The 21102-nt window shown below is 40.1% G+C and overlaps 1 protein-coding gene across 2 annotated transcripts in view; it reads right to left on the bottom strand.

Annotated features, from left to right (window-relative positions):
* Positions 1–1251: 1251 nt before the first annotated feature.
* The window catches only part of polr3a (polymerase (RNA) III (DNA directed) polypeptide A), a 70631-nt gene continuing 50780 nt past the window's right edge, over positions 1252–21102 (bottom strand). Inside the window, exons 22-32 of one of the 2 annotated variants that reach the window (XM_072455967.1) lie at positions 20992–21027; positions 19521–19607; positions 19364–19446; positions 16482–16652; positions 13979–14072; positions 13802–13894; positions 12831–12995; positions 11520–11684; positions 5025–5156; positions 3874–4006; positions 1252–1409 (exon numbers count right to left, since the gene is read on the bottom strand). In XM_072455967.1, coding sequence (XP_072312068.1) covers positions 1261–1409; positions 3874–4006; positions 5025–5156; positions 11520–11684; positions 12831–12995; positions 13802–13894; positions 13979–14072; positions 16482–16652; positions 19364–19446; positions 19521–19607; positions 20992–21027 — 1308 coding nt within the window. In that variant the 3' untranslated portion in view covers positions 1252–1260. The remainder of the gene's footprint in view (positions 1410–3873; positions 4007–5024; positions 5157–11519; positions 11685–12830; positions 12996–13801; positions 13895–13978; positions 14073–16481; positions 16653–19363; positions 19447–19520; positions 19608–20991; positions 21028–21102) is intronic. The other variant, XM_072455968.1, reaches the window with a different exon arrangement.

The following is a 21102-nucleotide window of genomic DNA, read 5'->3' as shown; positions in this document are numbered from 1 at the left end:
GCTTTTTATCGGCCACGAACCAGGAAGTAACGCAGACGCGCCGACGGCATGCTAGCTACCCACACTCATAAACTTGGTGGTGTATCATTTTTGACACAAGAAATGCGCTAACAAAGTGGGGATGAGTTTAGACGTAAAACTGCACATTTGCGGCGTCTTTGTAGGTGCAAAGACGCCACAGTTCTGGTGGAGAGTGCGCCACCTGCTGGGCACTACGGAGACGTTACCGCTTTGCCAGGAAGGCTCCAGAGTGTGGCGTTAGGCCCGTTTATCTCCGTGAAGTCGAGCAACTTTCTGAGCAATTGAAAAACGAACAACACCGATGCTATATACTGTAAACGTATAATGAGAGACATCTCCATGGAGACAAGCAGATGGCACATCCCACGCAAGAAGTGAAGTGACACGGTGCAGCTTTAATTTCCGGTGGGCTATTCCAGTTGTTGTTGCAGCGCACGTTTTGTTGGCTCGTTTAATCAATAATCTAATGAAATATGTCAAATAAGCAAGGTGTAAACAAAGAGTGTACATTCAAACCAAATTTAATAAACTGTTTATATTCAAAATTCAAGTTGTTTACCCAGTGTAGGTGAAGCCCATATGGTCTTACTGTTTGTTCATTTCACCAAAATCACTTTTTCTTTGCATCGGATTGTACACAAGTTTATTATTTACAGTTTTAGTCAAGAGGCTTTTATTTTGGCGGGCCACTACTTCTGGTGGATCCGCGAGGTTCCCTTCAGTGCTTGGAAGAAAGCAGAAGGAAGGTAAGCAGCAAAAGCTTCTCTCATGGTTTAAGTTTAAAAATGTATAAAAGCCCCTTGACATTGTTCCACTGTGTGTGAAATACAAGTGTGCTCTCTCATGTGTCTGTGGTGTTTCCTTTATTTTTCTGCATGTGTGTGAATGTGAGACGTGGAGTGGCTGTACTGATATTTTTCTATTTCACACAGGTACGTGATTAATACTTTGTGCAACAACATTCAATGTGATTTTCCTTTATTATTATAGTAATCTATTTAACGTGTACATTTTGTACATGATTCATTGTTCATATGAAACATAAACATTGCCATGATGAAGGATTTCAACATAAATATGATTATCGTTTGTAATGTTGTAATGATATAAGAGTGCTCAGAAGAAAGCAGAGGGAGACATGTGTGGGAATATGAAACCTGCAGTGGCTGTGCACTGTTCAGTCGGTCAGCGCTGACGCAGACACCCGCTTTAGTCCGTTTGTGCAGAGCCGTCTCGCTGCTATGTGACGAGAGACACGTGGAAGTCGGCGCTGTCGAACAGGAGGGGGCGCTGTGGCGGGGACTTGTTTTTTTCGGCTTTGTGGAGGAGTTTGAAGAGCCCGGTGCCGATGTTCATTGGGATTCCCATGATGATGCATTCGGAGACCCCTGGGAACAGTGCAAATGCAGACGGGTCAAACATGGGTGAATAAACACAGAGCTCCGGGTCAAATGTGGTCATGATGTTGGTCAGATGAAGACCAAGATTTTTGCCTTATTTCTGAACCATACGTCCTTTTATTCTGCACTGCTGTTTGGAAAATACATCGTGGGTAAATTTATTGACGTTTTAAGACCTTCAGATCCCAAGATCCAACTCATTTGTACAGTTCTACAGCAGCGGTTCAAAGACTAAATCATGTTGAAAAATATAAACCAGATCAAGATGGGGTCAAAATCACATGTAAACAAGAACAAAAATGGGTCTAATTCAGAGCAAAACCGCTCTGAAACAGGCCTAAACAGAGTCAAAAACAGGTCTAAACTAGAACAAAAATGGGTCTAATTCAGAGCAAAACCGCTCTGAAACAGGCCTAAACAGAGTCAAAAACAGGTCTAAACTAGAACAAAAATGGGTCTAATTCAGAGCAAAACCGCTCTGAAACAGGCCTAAAAAGAGTCAAAAACAGGTCTAAACTAGCGTAAAACTGGTTCTAAAACGGGTCTAAACAAGGACAAAAACTGGTCTAAAGTAGAGTAAAACTGGCTCTAAACCAGGCCTAAACAGGAACAAAAACGGGTAAAATTGATTATTAACAAATATTTGCTGTTTCCAGTCTTTTAAGTTGCCACAGTTGATGTCACCCGTCATCAAGTCCTACTGAGTGAAAGACTTTTTCTAATGATCCATCTTGTTTGAGAGATTTTCAAGTAAGGTCCTTCTCATTTAAGTGATCAATAGAAACATGGCACAAAGAGTAACCTTGTAGTAGCTTTTGTTCATTCTAATAAAGTGGCGTTTGATCATTATCATTAGCTCAAAACGAAGGACGAACAAAACGAGCCCCGGAATGTTTTTGATCCGGATCACACCTCAGATGCCGGGTTTTTTCAAGGCCACTGAACAGCTGCATGTGCTCCATTACTTTTAATGAACTGGCACTTAGTTATATTCAGACGCAAAGGAAGTGAAGGACAAGCAGCAAACACACGAGGACGACCATCTAGAGACGTTTGACCCGGAACTCACAAAGGCTAAACTAGACATTTAGCCCAAAAGTGCAGAAGTATCACATTAAACCCTTTTTGATTAATTTCTGCTCGACTTTCAATAGCTTTAACGACAGTCGATACAACAATTGCCTTTTTCATCAGGGGGAGAAAATAGATGACATAATTCCCTATACCAGGACAGATTAATTTCTGTCGCACTCTTTACCTGAAATTGCTCTTGCTGAAAACGATGGGGATTCATTCTGTACTTTGGATCGATTGGGCCTAAATACATCCGCCGGCGCCGCCATGTTGGTTTGTTTGCGACACCGTTTGACCGCGACGAAGCCCCGTCTCAATTATTACTCATCATATTGAATTATAGCTCGATAAATGATAGCCAGAAGTAACAGCTTTGTCAGGTTCCTGTCCAGCAAAACGGCTCATCTTCCGTCTTCCTTTGAGTTTTTCTGACGCATTCACTGGCGCTTGCTCCACTGTGTACAGTTCCTACGTCTCACATTCTCTCCCTTCGCTCTCTTTTGTGTCGAAGATCGATTTACTCTTCTTCACACGCGCCGTTCGTGTCTGAAACTGGCCAAAAGTGCGACGAGCGCCTTTTGCCTTTAGACTTGCAAACGCCTCGAGAGCGACTGTCGCGTTGATTGGTCCGGGTGGCCACAAAGGCTAAACCCGCGACGTGCGCTAACGACGGCTAGCTCTACGGAGACTTCACAGAAAGACAAAATAAACTGAATTAAGATGAAAACCGTTCATTGAATAGATGGCAAAGTACACGGTTGTCCTCACGTCACCCAGACCTAATCGTCCTCGAGTTATATTCAAGTCTGGTGCTCTGGCAAAACCAAACTGAGACGCGTGCTCTGTTGCATCGTTGAGTTTCTGCATTTATTTCTCCCTGTAGGTGACATTTTCCTGTGCGTTTGGACCATCCTTTCTCCGCGGTCGGGGGCGGCGTCCTGTGGTCCCCCGTCTGAACCTTCTGTTTAAACTCTTACTCCCAGAGCTACAGCGCCGCTTGTAATGGAAAAGCTTTCAGCGATGATTGAGGCGGAGTGAACGTGTGCAGAGCAGAGCGGGCACTGACGCCAACGCAGCAGGAGAGACTCAACACCGTCAGTCTGTGCAGGTGTTGTCATGTTTAATGCAAAAGTCCAACTGTTCATAAATATTGGACATGGACATCTCGCTTTCAAACTACGACGTAAAACTCCAGCGACGGAAACAACAGATGGATACTTTCGGAGTGTGCTTTCGGCAGCAGGAGAAAGGATCACGAAGGGCTGTTTGAGCTACACTCGTTAGGTTTCTCTCTCTATCTTGTTTTTCAATCAAATCCAATTAAAAAAAAGAAAACCAAGGATAGATATGACAATAGAAAGTGTTGTTTTTTTTTTACCACAAACGGAGTCCTTCTGGCCGAAGTACGCGGCGTCGAAGAGGTGGTCCGCGGTCTTCTCAAACGAGGCCAACATGAGCACGCTCTCCTTCATTTTGGCCAAGCCGAACCTGGTGATGCCCAGAATCTCTCCCTGGGAAAATCAGAGGCGTTTAGGGTTATCGTCAGTGAGATGTACGGAAGATGCGGGCCAAACTATGCCAACGTCCAAGAAGATATGAAAATTAATTGTTTAGTAATACTTTAAGATTATGCAAATTATGAAGTAAAAAATACTCTAAAGATCTATATAGTTTTGGAAGGACGAAAATATGATGTGATTAGGCGTGGGCATCACAACCGCAGTATTTACAAAAATAAATCTCAATGACAACGTTGAGACAATGTTATACCGTGCTTTTTACATCATTTTGGCCAAGGTGCGACTTATATGGGATTCTATTTGTTATTTTCACACTGACAACCACAAGAGGGCGCTCTAGGCTCTAAGCAACGCAGAAGAAGAATCTGCACTTCCTCTTCCTCTGGAGTTTGTGGAGTTGTTTAGAAGTGACACAGAGGAAGAAGAATTCAATGGATTTAGTGATTTGGGGTAAAACTGATGTTTTGCTAAACTTGTTAGCATGTTCTTTATGCTATAGTTATCTGAATAACTGTTCATATGTTACGTTAACATACCAGACACTTACCACAGTTTTGTCTATGCCTCATGTAGCTGAAGGTGTTAGCGTTAGCATACGTCATGTAGCTGAAGGTGTTAGCGTTAGCATACGTACACCTATTCACCATGTTCTCTCATCTGTTATTATTTTAAACTGCATTTACAGATGAAATGTCTGTTGGTCTTGGTCTTGGTCTTGGATTTTAACAAATAAATTTCCCCCCAAAAATGCGACTTATACTCCAGTGTGACTTATATATGTTTTTTCTTCTCTTTTATGCATTTTTTGGCTGATGCGACTTATACTCCGGAAAATACGGTAGCTCCTTTTATAGACTTTATACTCTAATAAATGTGGCACGGCTCCAAAACAACAATCATTATACATACAATATACATTTTTTTGACCCTAACCCTAACCATTACTCAAACCTCTTGATGTGATTATTATCAAGAAATGGAGCTATAGATTTTCAGAGTGATTGTGCACCTTGTAGGACATGAGGTCGGCCAGCAGCATGACGTGCCTGCGATCGATGCTCATCCCGTGGTTCACCATGGTGTATTGGATTTCATTGATGATGGTGGATCGCGCCGCTTCGATCCCCAGCGTCTTCTCCACCTGCAGACGGCGGGAGAATGGATCAACAACGCGAGACATTGAGAAAACACACACGAGGTGACACGATTTCTGAAGCGAAACTGGATTAGAATCGATACTGTGGCTCATTCTGGCTCCGTCTGGAAACTTTATCACCAAAAATAACTAAGAGTTCAATCTATTGTCCAAAAATAGACGTAAATGTAAATTTGTTTCTTTTTATTTGGCCGTTTTTGTAAAATTTCACTTCACACGGAAGTTGAGTTTGGTAAACTTGAGGAACAGTAACATTTCACTGTTTGGTCACAGTCGCAATAATCGTGAAGAATCGTTAAATCGCCAATAAAAATATATGAGAGTGACTTTATTTTGTTGAATTAATGTTGTGAGGTTCAAAAAAGTTGTTTCTTTGTGTAAATTCTGCATAAACTTTGACGGGAATGAGTGTCCCTGGTGTGATGTCAATTCCTGTTCCTCATTTTCTACAGATTTTTCAACGTTTTCTCCACAAATACCTGCTCGATTGATGTAAAACTATCATTTATAAGTATAACAGGTACAAATACACCAAACAAAGTCAAAATTAGAAAATCGTACGTCACTGTAACTTATTTCATGCAAGGCTGAATTCAGAAAGAAATGCTGAGAATGTGCTAATATCAATGCGCTAATAACAATAGAATGAATAAATTGATGAAATGCAGTTAATAATGGACTTTTCAGTTGCTTTGAGGATTTGGCTTAGACTATTTAAACGAGATTAAGTCAAAATGCAGCGTCGACAAAAGCAGAGCCCACGGTGTAAAATCCTTTTCATGAGCTTTTTGTTGGAGTTTTCATCGTTTTCCCTCGATGTCCAATGCTTTGAAGCGTTGGCTTGGATTGTTTAAGCAAAGTCAACGACGGCAAAAGTTTGAATGTTCTTCCCGCATTGTTCGCTGACTCCCAGTTGTATTTTGAGTGATTCGTGCAGGTTTGAGCAGGTGTAAAGCATTTGAAGAACTCATTAACCTAATTCGCCCAGGACTCTAGAATTACTGCGGTTCTTTGACGAATGCGGACTACAGCAGCGTCAGTCGAGTCTGTGGAAGTCGGTGGAAGCAAATGGAAGTCGGTGGAAGTCAGTGGAAGTCAGTGGACGTATTAAAATTGGGACTAAACCCCAACATAAACCAAGACTAGATCAGGCGTAAACCTGGAACACAGCGGGACCAAACCAATTAAAAATAATTTTGTTATTGACCTTTATTTAACGAGGAAAGTCCCTCATCTTGGCATTACTCTTAAAAGCAGAGGTGGGCAGTATACTGACATTTAGATCATGTCTGGAATGCTGTTTTGAAGATATGTAACGCAAGTATTTGAATATTAGGTATATTGTTTGAAAAAAAAAATGAAAAAAATAGGGGTATATTTCTCCACTTATGTGATTCATTTTACAGACATTTCACATTTGTCTGATAATTGAATCCTCAAGTCGTCAATTGAAAATCTTTCATTAGACTTGCATTGTGCGGCATGCAGCTATTATATCACGTCCTATACGACTGTGAGCGGGAGAGATACCAGCGGAATTCACAAGGTTGAATAAAGAAGAGAAGCCAAAGAATGTACACAAGCATATACGCCAACATTTCAAATTACATTGTCATTGACATTCTCGGTCGTCCAAAGACATATGTGCATCAGTTCATGGACTAAAGCAGCTGTAGAGCGGCGATAAACCTGTGTCTGACCTAAAAGTTCACTTACGAGATGAGAAAATAACTGTGCAAGTACCAATTAACTATGTCTTCATCTGTAAAACGGCCGATTAAACTCTAAACGATTCACTCACTTCATGCACATAAAACTTTACAATCCCAATACAGGGATTATTTCTAAGGCTGCAAAGACAAACTGAGCAATAATAATAATTGCAATCCTGTTTTGATGATTGTGTTCGTTAGCTGTCAAAAGTTATTTTCTTATTTTGTTTAAAAGACGATGGCGTTATTAAATCTAAATGTCAAAAAAATGATGAACTGTTTCTGATTTAAATAAATAGTACAATTTATTGGTAAATATTATCTTTTTAATGACCTTGTCACCATATTTCAACCTTTATTTGGCTGATAATACAAAACATCAATGTACAACAGAATTATTTAGTTTTATTAGTTAACTAAGGGAATAAAAGAGAAAAAAAAAAAAAAGAGAGAGAAGAGAAAAAAGGAAAAAAAAGAGGGGGGAAAGGAAAAAAGAGGGGGGAAAAAGAAAAAAGAGGGGAAAAAGAGAAGAAAAAAGAGGGGGGAAGAAAAAAAAAGAGGAAAAAAAGAAGAAAAATGAAGAAACAAAAAAAAGACGAAAAGAATAACATATATATTTGTTTTATAATATCGGTTGATTAAGACTCCAGTTTACTTGACAAATTAACCGACTGGACAACCTACAGCCCGAGTAGAACACTGGCATTTATATATTTACATGCACGCCTAATACGATTTCTTGATCTGTGAGATTAATTAAATGACCTGCAAAACGCTAAACACGATGCGACTAATCAGAGGGACCATGATCTGAAAGTTTTACTGATCTTTCAACTCTGACGATGAGCAGATTTTCAGTGATATCGTGATCTGAACACGACGGTAAGCGAGTGTGTGGGTAAATGTAGACGCATCCATCAGAAATGTGCTGTAAATGACACGCTGAAAGGTCAAATCCGCCGCACAGAACGTGAAATACAGTATTTTCTGCACTATAAGGCGTCCCGGATTATAAAGCGAATTAAGTAAACATGTACCACACAAAATGGCTTCGAGGTCAGTCAGCACAACCAGAATTAATCCATATATAAGGCGCACTGGATTATAACGCGCACTGATGGCTTTTGAGGAAATTAAAGGCTTTTAAGTGCATCTTATAGTACAGAAAATACGGTAATCCTTTTGCTTTTTTTTAGGCCACCGTCCCACTTATTTGGCCAACTCGTCCCACTTTTACGACCATTTGTGGTTGATATTTCTGCTCTTTTATCAGAAATATCACAGACGACACGCGTGGATCATCCGCTTACGTTTTGTTGACCTCGATCTAAAACGACTCCACAAACGGGTCCATTACGTCTAAACTACATCGTTACGCTCCACTGGATGTCGCTGTAGTCCCTCATTCCTCCAGGAGTGTTCCATTGTAGCTTCACTGGATGTTTGTAAGATAATGCTCAGTGTTGCTCAGGCGACACACATCGATTAAACAGACAATAAAATAGCATAAAACTTGTTAGGTCTGGGAAATGTATCCAATTCTAATCAAGATGGAGTTTATTTTTCTTATTATTTTTTATGTCCCATTTTTAAAATTTAGAACAAAAATTAAAAAAAAAAAAGACCAGAAAGCAAGCCATTTAATAATAATAATAATAATAATACAAAAAATGAAAATAGTAAAAATAATTAAATAATAAAAAAATAAATAGAAATAATGAAATAATAATAATAATGGCACAATATGATCAAACATAAATAAAATGACGGCACGAGTCCAACATTCAAGTCCCACTTAGTCCAAAGTTGATCAAATTGCCCATTTCCCAAAAAATCCTCAATGACATTCTATGGGTTGTTTTTACACGAGGTCCAAGGCCAAAAAACTACCAGTAAAAGCATGTGATTTGTTGCAGAATTCAGATTTTTAAGGAACATTTTTTTTTCAATGTTGCGTGTTCAACAAAACCGATTAAAAGTCGGTTTTGTTTATGTTCAGGAAAAGCCATTTTTATTGTTTTTGAAACGACAAAAGACACAATCGAACCGAATATCAACAACAATCAAAGAATCTTTAAAGCATAAATCGCCAAAGCCTGAATACTAAACCATTCAAGTTGTTCCCGGCGTAGCATAGACTGTATGAATCATGGTTCATTTGCGTTCCAAAGGCAAACAATATAAACCGCACTATCTGAGCCACGAGTGGTTCAAGCAGCGGCGTCTGGCTGTGGACAAAGGCTCTTATGTTCTTTATGGATATAAATATGAGTCTTTACAGTCATGGAGATTTCTTATTCTGTAGGCTGCAAAATACATCTCTTATGCTCACACAGGACCTCCGTTTTCCATTGAACCCGATGCACAGCGTCTTTGTTTGAGGTGTAATTTAAAATCCAGGTCAGCTCTTCTCACATATGCTTCATAAAACCTGTATTGATTCAGAAAGTGGAGAATCGACAGACAATTCACGCTCCCCGCCCGGTTAAGTACCTTATGTCTTCTAATCAATGTCTGTGTATTCCCTCATTCGTCCAGGAGTGTTCCATTGTACACTGGACTCAGTTTAGAAATCTTCTAATCTACTACTTTTATTTATTTAAATTTAGTTTAGAAGTAGTAGAGGCATAAGTTATGCCAAATTAATCTTTCATTAATCATGTAGCTTCTTTCACGCTCGTTTGATGAATCTTGTTTAGTAAGTCTTCTCTCCTTTGAGCCTCAGAAAACACTGTTTCAAATTTCCCACATTTATTGCTTAACCCGTTACCATCCACCTATTTCGCCCTGTGCACAATGGTTGGACCCAAATGGCATTGCTTATTAAAAGAGGATCTTACAGCCCACATGCAAGTGTGATGCATCATTAGAAAGCTTAAGCCTTCTAGTTTACATGACACACTGTCAGGGCTTCAGAACTTACACTACAGAAGCCCAAACATAAATAACACATCCTTTTTTTAGTCTCGCCTGAATATTGTCAATTTGTAAAGGTCCTGAGCATGACATACTTCATTGTGTGCATATGCTGTTCACTGTACATGATGTTTATCTTGTTGACAACAACTGTGTAAAGTTTCAGATCTCTAGGAACAGGCATTTTGGTGCTGTTGACCTTTTTGTATCAAAAAGTATATTCGGAACAAGTGATCCAAATATGTGCCAACTGTGCCAAACTGTTTTATTACAATTTTAGCTCCTCTATGATCATAAAACATACATTTTGATGTTTTGTAGGCCACTAATATCTATTATAACTGCTAAAAACAATATATGTGAAAATGTGTAAACATGAGTTTACCCATGAATTTCCCATATAGAGGTTAAACATTTTTTTTAAATTTTGTATTGGTATAATAATACATATATCTAACAAAATGCGCGTCCAAAAGGCTAATCAAATCAGAAAACGTGATGCGTAAAATCTAGTCGCCTCCTGCCAAAAAATCTGTCTCTTTACAGCCTTTACGCACGTGAATACAGACGATTCTGTGTGTGGGACCCCTAAGTCCCGCCCCGCATTCTAAAGCTATTCTTATAGAATAATATGTCAATCAAAGTCGGCTACGTGACCGCATGCTAGCGCTATGTGGCTAAAAACAAGATTTATGCGCACGTCGGAAGCGGCACTTTTTTTTGCGTCAGCGGCTGTAAAAACAAACACGTGGACAGAAAAATTGGTGGATGGTCTCATTCTGTAGCTAACAGTCTGAAGAAAAGATCGATGCCAAACACCATCTTATAAGTCAAACCGGTCATTTGTTATGGACGAAGAAATGCATGAAAAGCATGAGTCAGAGAAGAAAACTTTATTGATTACTTGACAATATCTCGAAATCTGATAACTTCAGGAAAAATACAAGTGGATATTGTTTTTCAATGGTTCCTTACGGACAGACTGAGCACAAGAATGTACAGAATTAAAGCCGTTTTGTCCGTCATAAACAGCAAACAGGACATGCGTTTGTAAAAGTTGAGACTTTCTCACAAACTTGGCAATTGCTTATTGGGGCATATTATTCATTCAATCAACGACATATTCGTTTTGTTGAGAAAATAATCTTTAAAATTATGTGTAACTTGCTGGTATTGACCACGGAAATAAAAGTGACGATGTAAGAGAACTTTTGTAATTTGGAAAATGCTCGCCGGCGCGCAGGTGGATGGTAACAGGTTAAAGTTAAAGATCTGGAGGATTTGCCATGTTTGAGTCCATAAATCTTGACCAGACTGAGCATTTCTGCCTCAAATCACCTTCTTTACAACTATATGCTCACACAGTAGCATGTGGGAGCAAGCTAGCTTTTGTCTATTTCACCGTGGCAATTCCTCCTTCTGCCAGTAGATGGAGCGCAAACACGTTTCCTGATGGGGAACACCTCTCAGATACAATGTGTGCGTTCACTAGATACATTATTTTAAATTCTAAAACCTGATATGCAGTTTCAAGGCCAATAACGATACAAAAAAGGCTAAATAAGTGTTGTACGTTTGCGTTTCGTTTCGTGCAGTGAAAAGCGTACATAATGAACAGTACAAGATCGTGAAATAAATGGAGATAAAACACAAGCGCTAGACTACTCGACCAGAAGAGCGATGTCGTAGCTCGATGAGTGAGTGCTTATCTTGAACTGACCTCGAAGGTGTTGTTGGACGTAGTGCCGCTGCCTTTGACTCCGTGTGTTGCCATGACGGCTCTCAGGTTATCTCCCTCCACCAGGAGCTTGTACTTCTTCACGCTGCTCTGCTCGTCGATGTGGATCACCGCCCGGGACACTTCGGGGATGCCCTGGACCACCACCTTCGGAGAAAGCGCCAAAGAATATAGTGACAAATTCCAAGCCGTTTCAACATACATTTTGTTTTATAATTTATTCTTTCTGTATTTTTTGAACGATACAAAGTATTTTACAAACATTTTCTTTTTTTTTCTAGTCTTTGGTTCTCCTGGTTTTTTATGTCTTTATTTTCAGTTGGATGCGAGACAGGCTCAAAACGGTTCTGTTTAGCGGTGCGTGTGACTGAGCTGTATTTGAGGTTAGCATTAGCTTCCAAACATCGCAAATCATGACAAACCAGTGCTTCTTTCACGCGAGTAATACCAGAGCTTTGTCAGAAAACATTATCACGTGCAGCAATGTTATGCATTGATTATTAACGGTGGGGAATTGGCACCAAAATGAGCGTACACGCTAACGAGCATATAGCAGGCTACAACAATTTGACCGAGTTTTATTCCATTTCATCAAGCACCAAAAAACCTGCAGGCATTAGTAAACTTTAGAAAATAGAGCTGGAAGTTAAGATCTTGACTCTAACATGCCATGTGTCTGCGCTCTTTACAAATTAATGTTTTTTTATTTTTGCTGCCGCATTAAAATGAATGGGATCGAGTGTTTACATAAGTATGTGCAGATATTCTCAACACATCATTCAGTTTCATTGTTCTACACGCTACAAAATGATTAACACAGGAATAGATATAAGTTGTGGCCCAAAAGTTTCACGTGTCTTTGTACTTTTAAGCACTAAAGTCCACCTGACTTCAGGTCAATTTGAAAATTTACTTTTTTTAACAACTTTGGCCAATTTATGCAGTGAAGAGGTATTATTATTATTATTAGTAAAAATAAAATAAAAAATAATGATCATTATCATCATGATTTAGTTCACCATGTGTCCTGTTCTGGGTTTTATGTTTTGTTTGTTATTTATTTGATAGGAACAGTGCATAATAATGAACACATGTAAATACAGTGTTAATATGCCAGTTTAAAGCTAAGAAGTTCAATAGAAGACAAACACAAAGCATTACAAGAAAACATATTTAAAACGTCCACTGAAAAACTTACTACTCCTCGAGTACCAGAACGTGTGTAGCGGCCCAATGTGTTGACAATGTGTTCTAGTTGCAGTGGTAAAATAAGGCGCGGCCTGGGGCCCTCACCTTGGGCAGGTCCCCCTTCAGTGTCTGCAGGACGTAGTACATGGAGCTCTTGCTGTTTTCTTTGGGGGAAACGCAGACCACCGCCTCGCCGTGCACCGCGATGTCCGCAGGCTTCACCTTCAGCTTAGACATGCAGATGGAGTAACGCACCGTCTCCGCGTTCACCTGAAACGTTTAACACCCGCTCGTCTCTTAGCAACTGATCCGAGACAAGTCGACCACAGAGAATAATCTTGTTTTGTGGACTACACAGACTCTCTAACACAGGAATAGAACTTTTATACCAAAGAGAGAGGTATAATTTAATCAAAATATAAAAAAATAATGAAAACTGTCTGTTTTTTATCAATAATACACTTGATTTGTAAATATTTTCTACCTAAAAAACTTTAGTCACCACATAATTCAACCTTTATTCTCCTTTTTTTTATATAACAGAAACTAGTTAAAACTGACTAATCAAATAAGCAGAAAATGAATTGTTGGCTGCAAAAATCATCATTGGGTTCAGCGCTGACGTCTCCATGGAGATGTTTTGTTGCTTTGTCCGGAATGTTCCACAGTACGGCATTAAACGTATCCATTGTGCATTTATTCAGTGACATGTGTTTTTATTTTCATTTCAAAGAATTACCTCGGGGAAACTTCTTACATTCTTACACCGAGCGGACTCGCCTTTCCACAGACCTGACCTGTAACTCGACTTGAGGTCGAGAAGGTTTAAAGCCACACGGCGGAACATTCCGGACAAAGCGATCGCATCTGAATGGAGACACGCACGTGGCACAAGTCCTTTTATTTCTATTGAAAATATGTGTGAAAATGAGACCCACTTTGTACAGAAAAAGCAGTTGACATTTACAGTTAATAAAAACTTTATCAATGCAAAGAATTGGAGCAACTGAAAAATAAATTACTGAGAAAATTGTCCTACACATTGTTATTTTCAATCAATAAAGACATAATCGTACCTCCAAACGCAGCAGTCGAATCCTCTCCAGAGACAGTTTCACCAGAATGAAACAGTCGTCGGGCAGGAAAACCTCTTCGATGTACTCGGAGATCTGCGGAGAAGTGCTTTCGTGTCACGTTTGTGTTTTAAGAGTGAAAGAATAAATATTTCAGTATCAAATTTGCAGTTCTAATACTTCGCCGAGTAGAGTTTTCTCGATCCTTCCTTTGACCAGCCGGGCGAAGTCTGCATCGTCGTCAATGTCGAGGTGAGCGGTGATGATCGGGGTGCTGAGAATAAACAAATTAAATACATTATTCTTCAACTTCAATATTATGTTTGTTTTAATTTGTTGTATTAGGGTTTTTTTGGGAGAAAGAAAATAAAAAAAGATAGGATTCATCAGTGTCAGATCTGGCCAAAATGCCTCGTTTTTCATCATAAACGTACCAATAAAATCACTTTTTTACCTGGCTTTTCTTTATCATTTTTAATATTTTGTCTTTCAGAAAGTTACATTTCTTAAAAATTGGTCACAAACTTGAGGAACAGTCATATGTCAGACCACGAGAACGAGAAGAAAATGAAAGATTTCACTGAATAATTGTTAAACCGTGGGGTTTTTACTCACAATAAGTAAAAGCGTGGCCTGTAGCATTGACAGTATTTTACAGTGTATCGTCCATTATCCAGCACAAGGATGTATTTCTTTGTAAAAATAAAAGTAGTAAGAATGGCTTTTGGACTGAAGTAGCACTTGTCCTCTCTAAGCATCTACTCGCACCATCTCTTCTGGCATTATTCCAGTAAATGCTGCAGAATTGAAGTATCTCACACACTCTCTGGACGTGTTCCTTTTCTTCCACTCGCTTTTCGCTCTGCGTCTCGCCGTAGACGGTGAAAAACATTAGTGTGCCGAGCGGGAGCCGGGGAAAGCGTCGAACAAAACAACAAATCAGCTCGTCTGAAGGTGGCGGCCGGTTCAGAGACGAATCCGGAGCCTTTTGAGTCGCAATATCCAGCGTGTTCAGATGCACTCGCTCGGCTTCACTCAGACTCCCGGGAACACGGCCGACAAGGTGTGGATATTGTGTTGATTCGACGGGTTCGGGCTGTTCATTTTCTGTGCCGTCTCTCAGACCAAACTCGCACGTATAACCAAAGTACAATCATTCCACTGCGACTACGAGTACCGTATTTTCTGGACTATTAGTCGCACTGGAGTGTAAGTCGCACCAGCCAAAAAATGCATAATAGAGAAGAAAAAAACATATATAAGTTGAACTGGAGTATGAAATGCGGTTGCAAGTGTGAAAATAACAAATAATATCACATATAAGTCGCTCCGGAGTAAAAGTATAAATATAAGTCGCACCCCGGCCAAAACTATGAAAAAGGTGTGACTTATAGTCCAGAAAATACGGTACTAGCTGGTATTTGCCAATTTTGAAGGCGCTGGAGTCAAACGTTTTCTGTTCGCGAGCCGCTTTTAGATTCAGCAAAAGAAAACTGAAGATCTGCCCAATATTATCTGTGTTTTAAGATGTTTTTTTACGACATCACGTAATCCTTCCTTTTTAAGAACATTTCCTCGGGTGCATCTTATTATACGTTACTTCTAAGCACAATATTGGTAGGACTAATATTTACAGCTTGTTGTAGTTGTCGAGGTATTGCAATCCTTCAAACGGTGATCATTACAAAAACAAAACATAAATGCATCCTGGGTCTTGTTTTGAATGGTTTAGTTTTCAGTTCTGTCCGGCTAATTTTCCCCAAAACGCCAGAATAAAACGAGCTGTGATTTAAACTGAAGCTTTTCCTGAACTTTTCCTAAAGTGGTTTTGTAGCTGAGAGTCGTATTTACAGAGGAAGAGGCAGAATCCATATGAAAGTCATGAATATATATACCCTATTTTCCAAACTATAAGTCACACCTATTTTATAGTTTTGTCTGGAGCGACTTATATGGGATATTATTAGCTATTTTCTCACTGGCAACCACAAGAGGGCGCTCTAGGCTCTAAGCGACGCAGAAGAAGAATCTGCACTTCCTCTTCCTCTGGAGTTTGTGGAGTTGTTTAGAAGTGACACAGAGGAAGAAGAATTCAGTGGATTTAGTGATTTGGGGTAAAACTGATGCTTTGGTAAACTTGTTAGCATGTTCTTTATGCTATACCATATTTTCCGGAGTATAAGTCGCTCCGGAGTGTAAGTCGCACCAGCCAAAAAAATGCATAATAGAGAAGAAAACAAAAATACATAGAACACTGTTAATATGTTACTTTAAAAAAATTGCCTTTTAATTCAGTGCAACTTTTCTTCTTTTTCTTCTCTTATGCATTTTTTGCTGGTGCAATATATACTCCGGAAGATACGGTACATTTAGGTCCATTTTTAGGACACTAGATTGGACTAAAAATACTTTTATTTTGGATCTAAAATTGCTACGATTGTCGTTTCTTGCTTCTTGCAATTATATTGTGGCCTGAATAATCACGATTGTCGGGTTAATCGATAATCATGATTATTCAGGCCACAATATAATCCCCGTTTCTGATTGGAGGATCGTTTCTCCGTACGTTCAAGTCCACTGTTGCTGTGATCCAGACTAAATCGCAGTGAAAACTACATTTGATTTGACCATATTCCCCTGGTACAGACGGATAAAGTTAATGACAGTGAAAGTCCTCGCGCACCTGATGTTTTTGGAGGCGTTGATGATCTCTTTGATCCGAGGCACGCCCAGGGTGATGTTCATGGACGCCACGCCGGCGAAGTGGAAGGTCTTCAGGGTCATCTGCGTGCCCGGCTCGCCAATGCTCTGAGCGCACAGGGCCCCCACAGCCGAGCCAGGCTCCATCTGTGCCCTGAAGGGGGTCGAGAGGCGGGGTTAGAGGGCCACATGGGGCTGCTTGATGGAATGTGTTTGATTAAAGTCATTAAGAGCTTATCTCGACTCTGGAATATAATAAGAAATCATAATGCACAAAATGCATATTGAAACTACTGCAAATGTAGTTTTTTTAGAGACAAACGATATACTGGTTGGCAGATATATTTGCACTTAAATTATTGGTCTTAAATATTCAGCAAAGGCCGATGTTTTGTTTGGAGTGACTACTTAAAAAGAAAAAATTATCAGATTAATCACACTGTTGAAAATATGATGACTCTCGATTAATCACACTGCACACTTTTTAAAATGCCATTATTTAAACGCACATTTCTATGTATTTCCACACATTTTCTTAGCAAAACCACCGGCTAATTATGTCACAAATCTAATCCTTTTGAAGGCTATAATTTAAGTCTAGTCATTGGATTTCATGTCGAATCTGTGCGCTACATGATTAGAGTAAATGTACACGACCAAACAACAGGTTTAATGGTATAATTAAGTACAGTTATTGGGACATATTACAATGTGATCAAATACTAAACAATTTTTTTCATTTAATGAATGTATTTATTTTATTGTAATGTATTTTATTTATTGTGTTAATTTAATTTAATTAATTGTATTTATTGTGTTCATTGTATTTATTTTATTTACATTATTAGGCCCGAGCGCCACAAGCTGGCGAGAGGCCTATTAGTCTCGTAAGGCCGTGCAAAGCACGGCCGCGAAAGTGCGCACGAAATCGAGCGCGAAGCGCTCGCCCACTTCCAAACACTCACTAACGCACTCCTCCACTCATGCACGCCCCGTGCAGACTAATTAGTTGTAGGAAAATGGAACATTACCGTTGTAAACGGGCGAAGCCCGTGCAAAAGTTCGCACTAAACGAGCACTTTACATATAAAGCACTCATTTGCGCTAAGTAGCTCACGAATATACGTTCCCCATCTCTTGCATGTTCCGTGCATATAAGCATGTAATGCAAAAATTGAACATTATTACTGTATAGAGGGCCAAAAACACAAAGTGGGCGGAGCCCACTCAAAATTATCGAAAGTACCCGTCAGTGACCAGGGACCCACACCATGAGGTAGGAAAGCGCGAGCGCTTTCCGAAAATGTATAGTTTATGATATTTGAAAAATGGGAAACATTGTTTTCGCATCGGAATATTCTTCTTCTTATTATTCTTCTTCTCGGGACCAACCCCCCTATTTTTCACCCAGTGAACATTGACGAAAAGTCACAAAAATTTGCACACCTCTAAAAATCGTGCCTCTCTACATTCTGGCTATTTCCCTTTTCTAAAATAAAAAAATTGGCGCGTCAGCACCCCCAAATGTACCAAAAATGCATTGAGAGATGGGAAATGACCCAAAAAAAATCTGATCGTAGAATCATGAAATTTGGCGCAGAGGTAGATGGTGACAAGAGAAGTAAAAAATATTATTACGGCAACGCCGTCCGCCCAACCAAAAGTCGGCCATATTGCTTCAAAAATGGCTAAACATGACTTCGGAGTTTTTCCAAACGTCGTACTTTTACGAACTCCTCCCAGGGCGTTGGCCCTAAAAAGCTGAAATTTGGTGAAAATGCTACTGAGGAGTGGGACATCAAAAGTTATCCAAATTACATTGATACCTGTCACGGTCTCTGTGCGGCGAAGCCGCAAACTGTAGCAAGAATTTCAGAAATCTCCCAAATTTTACATTTCTGCCGTTTGCGCAGATAAAGTCCGAATTGCGTCAAATTAGAATCAGTTGTTAAACTCTTTGCCCTAAACCTACTTGAAGTGAAATAAATTCATTTGGCGCCACAGCGCCCCCTACAGATTTTATATGGAGGTTAAATGTTTAGTTTTGCGAAATTATATGAAATTTGACACACAACTCAATTTTAGCATCCCCATCAAAAAAGTCAATGAGACCCATGTCATAATTGTTATGGCGTTGCAGTAACGATGACCGAAACCTTCCATGTTATTCCAATGGGGAAATCGCCAGAACATGTTTACACTTTAGACTTTCACAAACTCCTCTTAGGGCGTCAGCCCTATTAACCTGAAATTTGGTGAGACTCATCTTCAGGGGTGGACCATCAAAAGTTATACACATTTTTATTCAAAGAGTCACGGTGTCTGTGCGGCAAAGCCGCACAATTTGCCAAGAATTCAAAATAAAATTGCTTTTTGATGGTAAAACAAAGGGGAGAAGATGTGACAGCGTCACAGATTCAGCAGTAGGCGTAATAAAAGGACCATTGGGGCGCGTTAGCGCCCCCTCCTCTTGCGGCGTGGCGGCGGCGTAGCGAGGGCCGATCATTGCCGCTTGCGGCTATATTTTATTTTATTTCTTTATTTATATTATTTACATTATTTATTTTATTTATTTATTGATTTGTTCTAATATAGATCAAGCCCATTCTGAAACTCTCGGCTTTCGATTCTTCCGACAAACACACTCTTTGCCAAGTGACATAAATAATTATTGTTCACACATTAAAAAAAGCTAAACTCTTGCAAGAAAGAAACCATAAGCACCATAAAGTCTGTAATATCCCATCACGCGGCACCCGGAGCTTAATTATGAACCTTTCATACGTCTCGGCTGGAAGCGGCCTAAATGGCATGTTACGTATTGCGTGTAACGTGGCGTGTGTAACGTGACGCCCTCGCTCTCACCGCATGTACTTGTCCCGGCACGTCTCCAGGAACCGCTCCAGCTGCGTGGGCGTTATGCGGTCGAGCTGGTACAGAACCTTGGGCTGAAAAAGTCATACCCATTATACACGTGTGCGTTCGATTTGACGGGAACAGTGCGATGGGCGCGCGCTCTCACCTCCGTGGTCCCGTTGTCGTTGATGCCGTACTTGTCCCGGGTCTTTTTGATCCGCTCCGAAATGCTTTTGGTGAACTTCTTGATTTCCTGCAATAAAAAAAAGAGAATTATTCACATTTTTTTACGTGTTGAATTGACCTTGTACGACTAGGACTGCAACAATTAATCACATTAGCGTCATTATCTGAACCACACAGACTCGTAAGAGCGTGTCAAGACGTTTTAAAACAAAAATGGCTTCATTATTACATCATAATGCCAAATAGAGAGTAAACCGATTGTGATTTTCAACATTAATACAGCTTGATCATAAATACCGTATTTTCCGGACTATAAGTTGCACCTTTTTTTCATAGTTTTGGCCGGGGTGCGACTTATACTTATATACTTATACTCCGGATCGACTTATGTGTTTTTTTCTTCTCTATTATGCATTTTTTGGCTGGTGCGACTTATACTCCGGTGCAACTTATAGTCCGGAAAATACGGTATTCTCCATCTGGAAGCCTATATTCGTCATATTTTTAGCTAAAAGGTACAGTATAAATAACAGTTGGGACTCTTCGTCTGATCAAATAATTGATGGTTGCAGTCCTACAAAAAACTCACACTCAAACGCCAAACATTGACGTGCATTTCGCAACCAAAACGTCGGCGAAAACGCACCGGCACGATATTATCGATCGCGGTAAGGCATCAAAGGTCAAACAGGATTCAAATGTTACAGGTTTGACGCTTTTCCAGGTGTCGGATGAATAAACGCGGGCCAGAAAACGTACATAATGCAACTTTACAAACAGCATTAGTAACATTAGTGAAGTGCGACAAAACCTATAACACAGTTATAATATAATATAATATATATATAATATATAATATTAAAAACACACCACCACTTTTTCTAAACCTTTCACTGTTGTTTATGAGAACATGAGTAGCTCCCTATCTTTGCTGTTTTTTAAGGCCGTGGCTGCAGAGCCGCGGCGCGGTCAAATGGCCCTCCAGTTTTAGGAACCGCGGGACTGCCATATAGCCTCATGGCTAACCCTAACCCTGACCCTAACCCTAACCCTGACCCTAACCCGGTGCGGTCTAAAACGGCGCGGTCAAATAGCAGCATTTCAGGAGCGGCGGAATAAAATAACATGGCAGTTTTGGCCGCACGCCGCGGCTCTGTGCATTCCCTTTTTTTTAATGTATAATACGCTTTAGACTGAGGTAAAGAAGCCAAACAATACGAAAAAACAGCCTTTTACCAGGTTTTAAAACATGTCTGTTTACGCATTTTCTGCAAGGCCAAACGCAGCGTTCCAAACATTTACAGTCGTGAGTCGCCGTTACGTTCGCCGCGTGTGTTAATGACAGACGTGTTAAGTTAGAGACACGGGTCGTTCCGTGTTACACAGTCACAACAGTGCGTCACGCCGTTCCCCGGGTCAAGCGCGGGAGCGGCCATGCGACATGCCGGTACCTCCAAGTACTTCTCTGAACCGGTGTCTGTGAGTTTCTTCAAAAAGAGGGAAACGTACGTCAGCGGAGCGTCAGTTAATCTGAGCGTACGGGACAAACTTCCCAAAGTCAC

The sequence above is a fragment of the Eucyclogobius newberryi genome, unplaced genomic scaffold (assembly GCF_026437365.1).
Source record: "Eucyclogobius newberryi isolate DKJ021-1_F unplaced genomic scaffold, fEucNew1.0.hap1 SCAF_20, whole genome shotgun sequence".
NCBI lineage: Eukaryota > Metazoa > Chordata > Actinopteri > Gobiiformes > Gobiidae > Eucyclogobius > Eucyclogobius newberryi.
The sequence above is the reverse complement of the archived record's forward strand: the minus strand, read 5'-3'. Positions and strand labels throughout refer to the sequence as shown.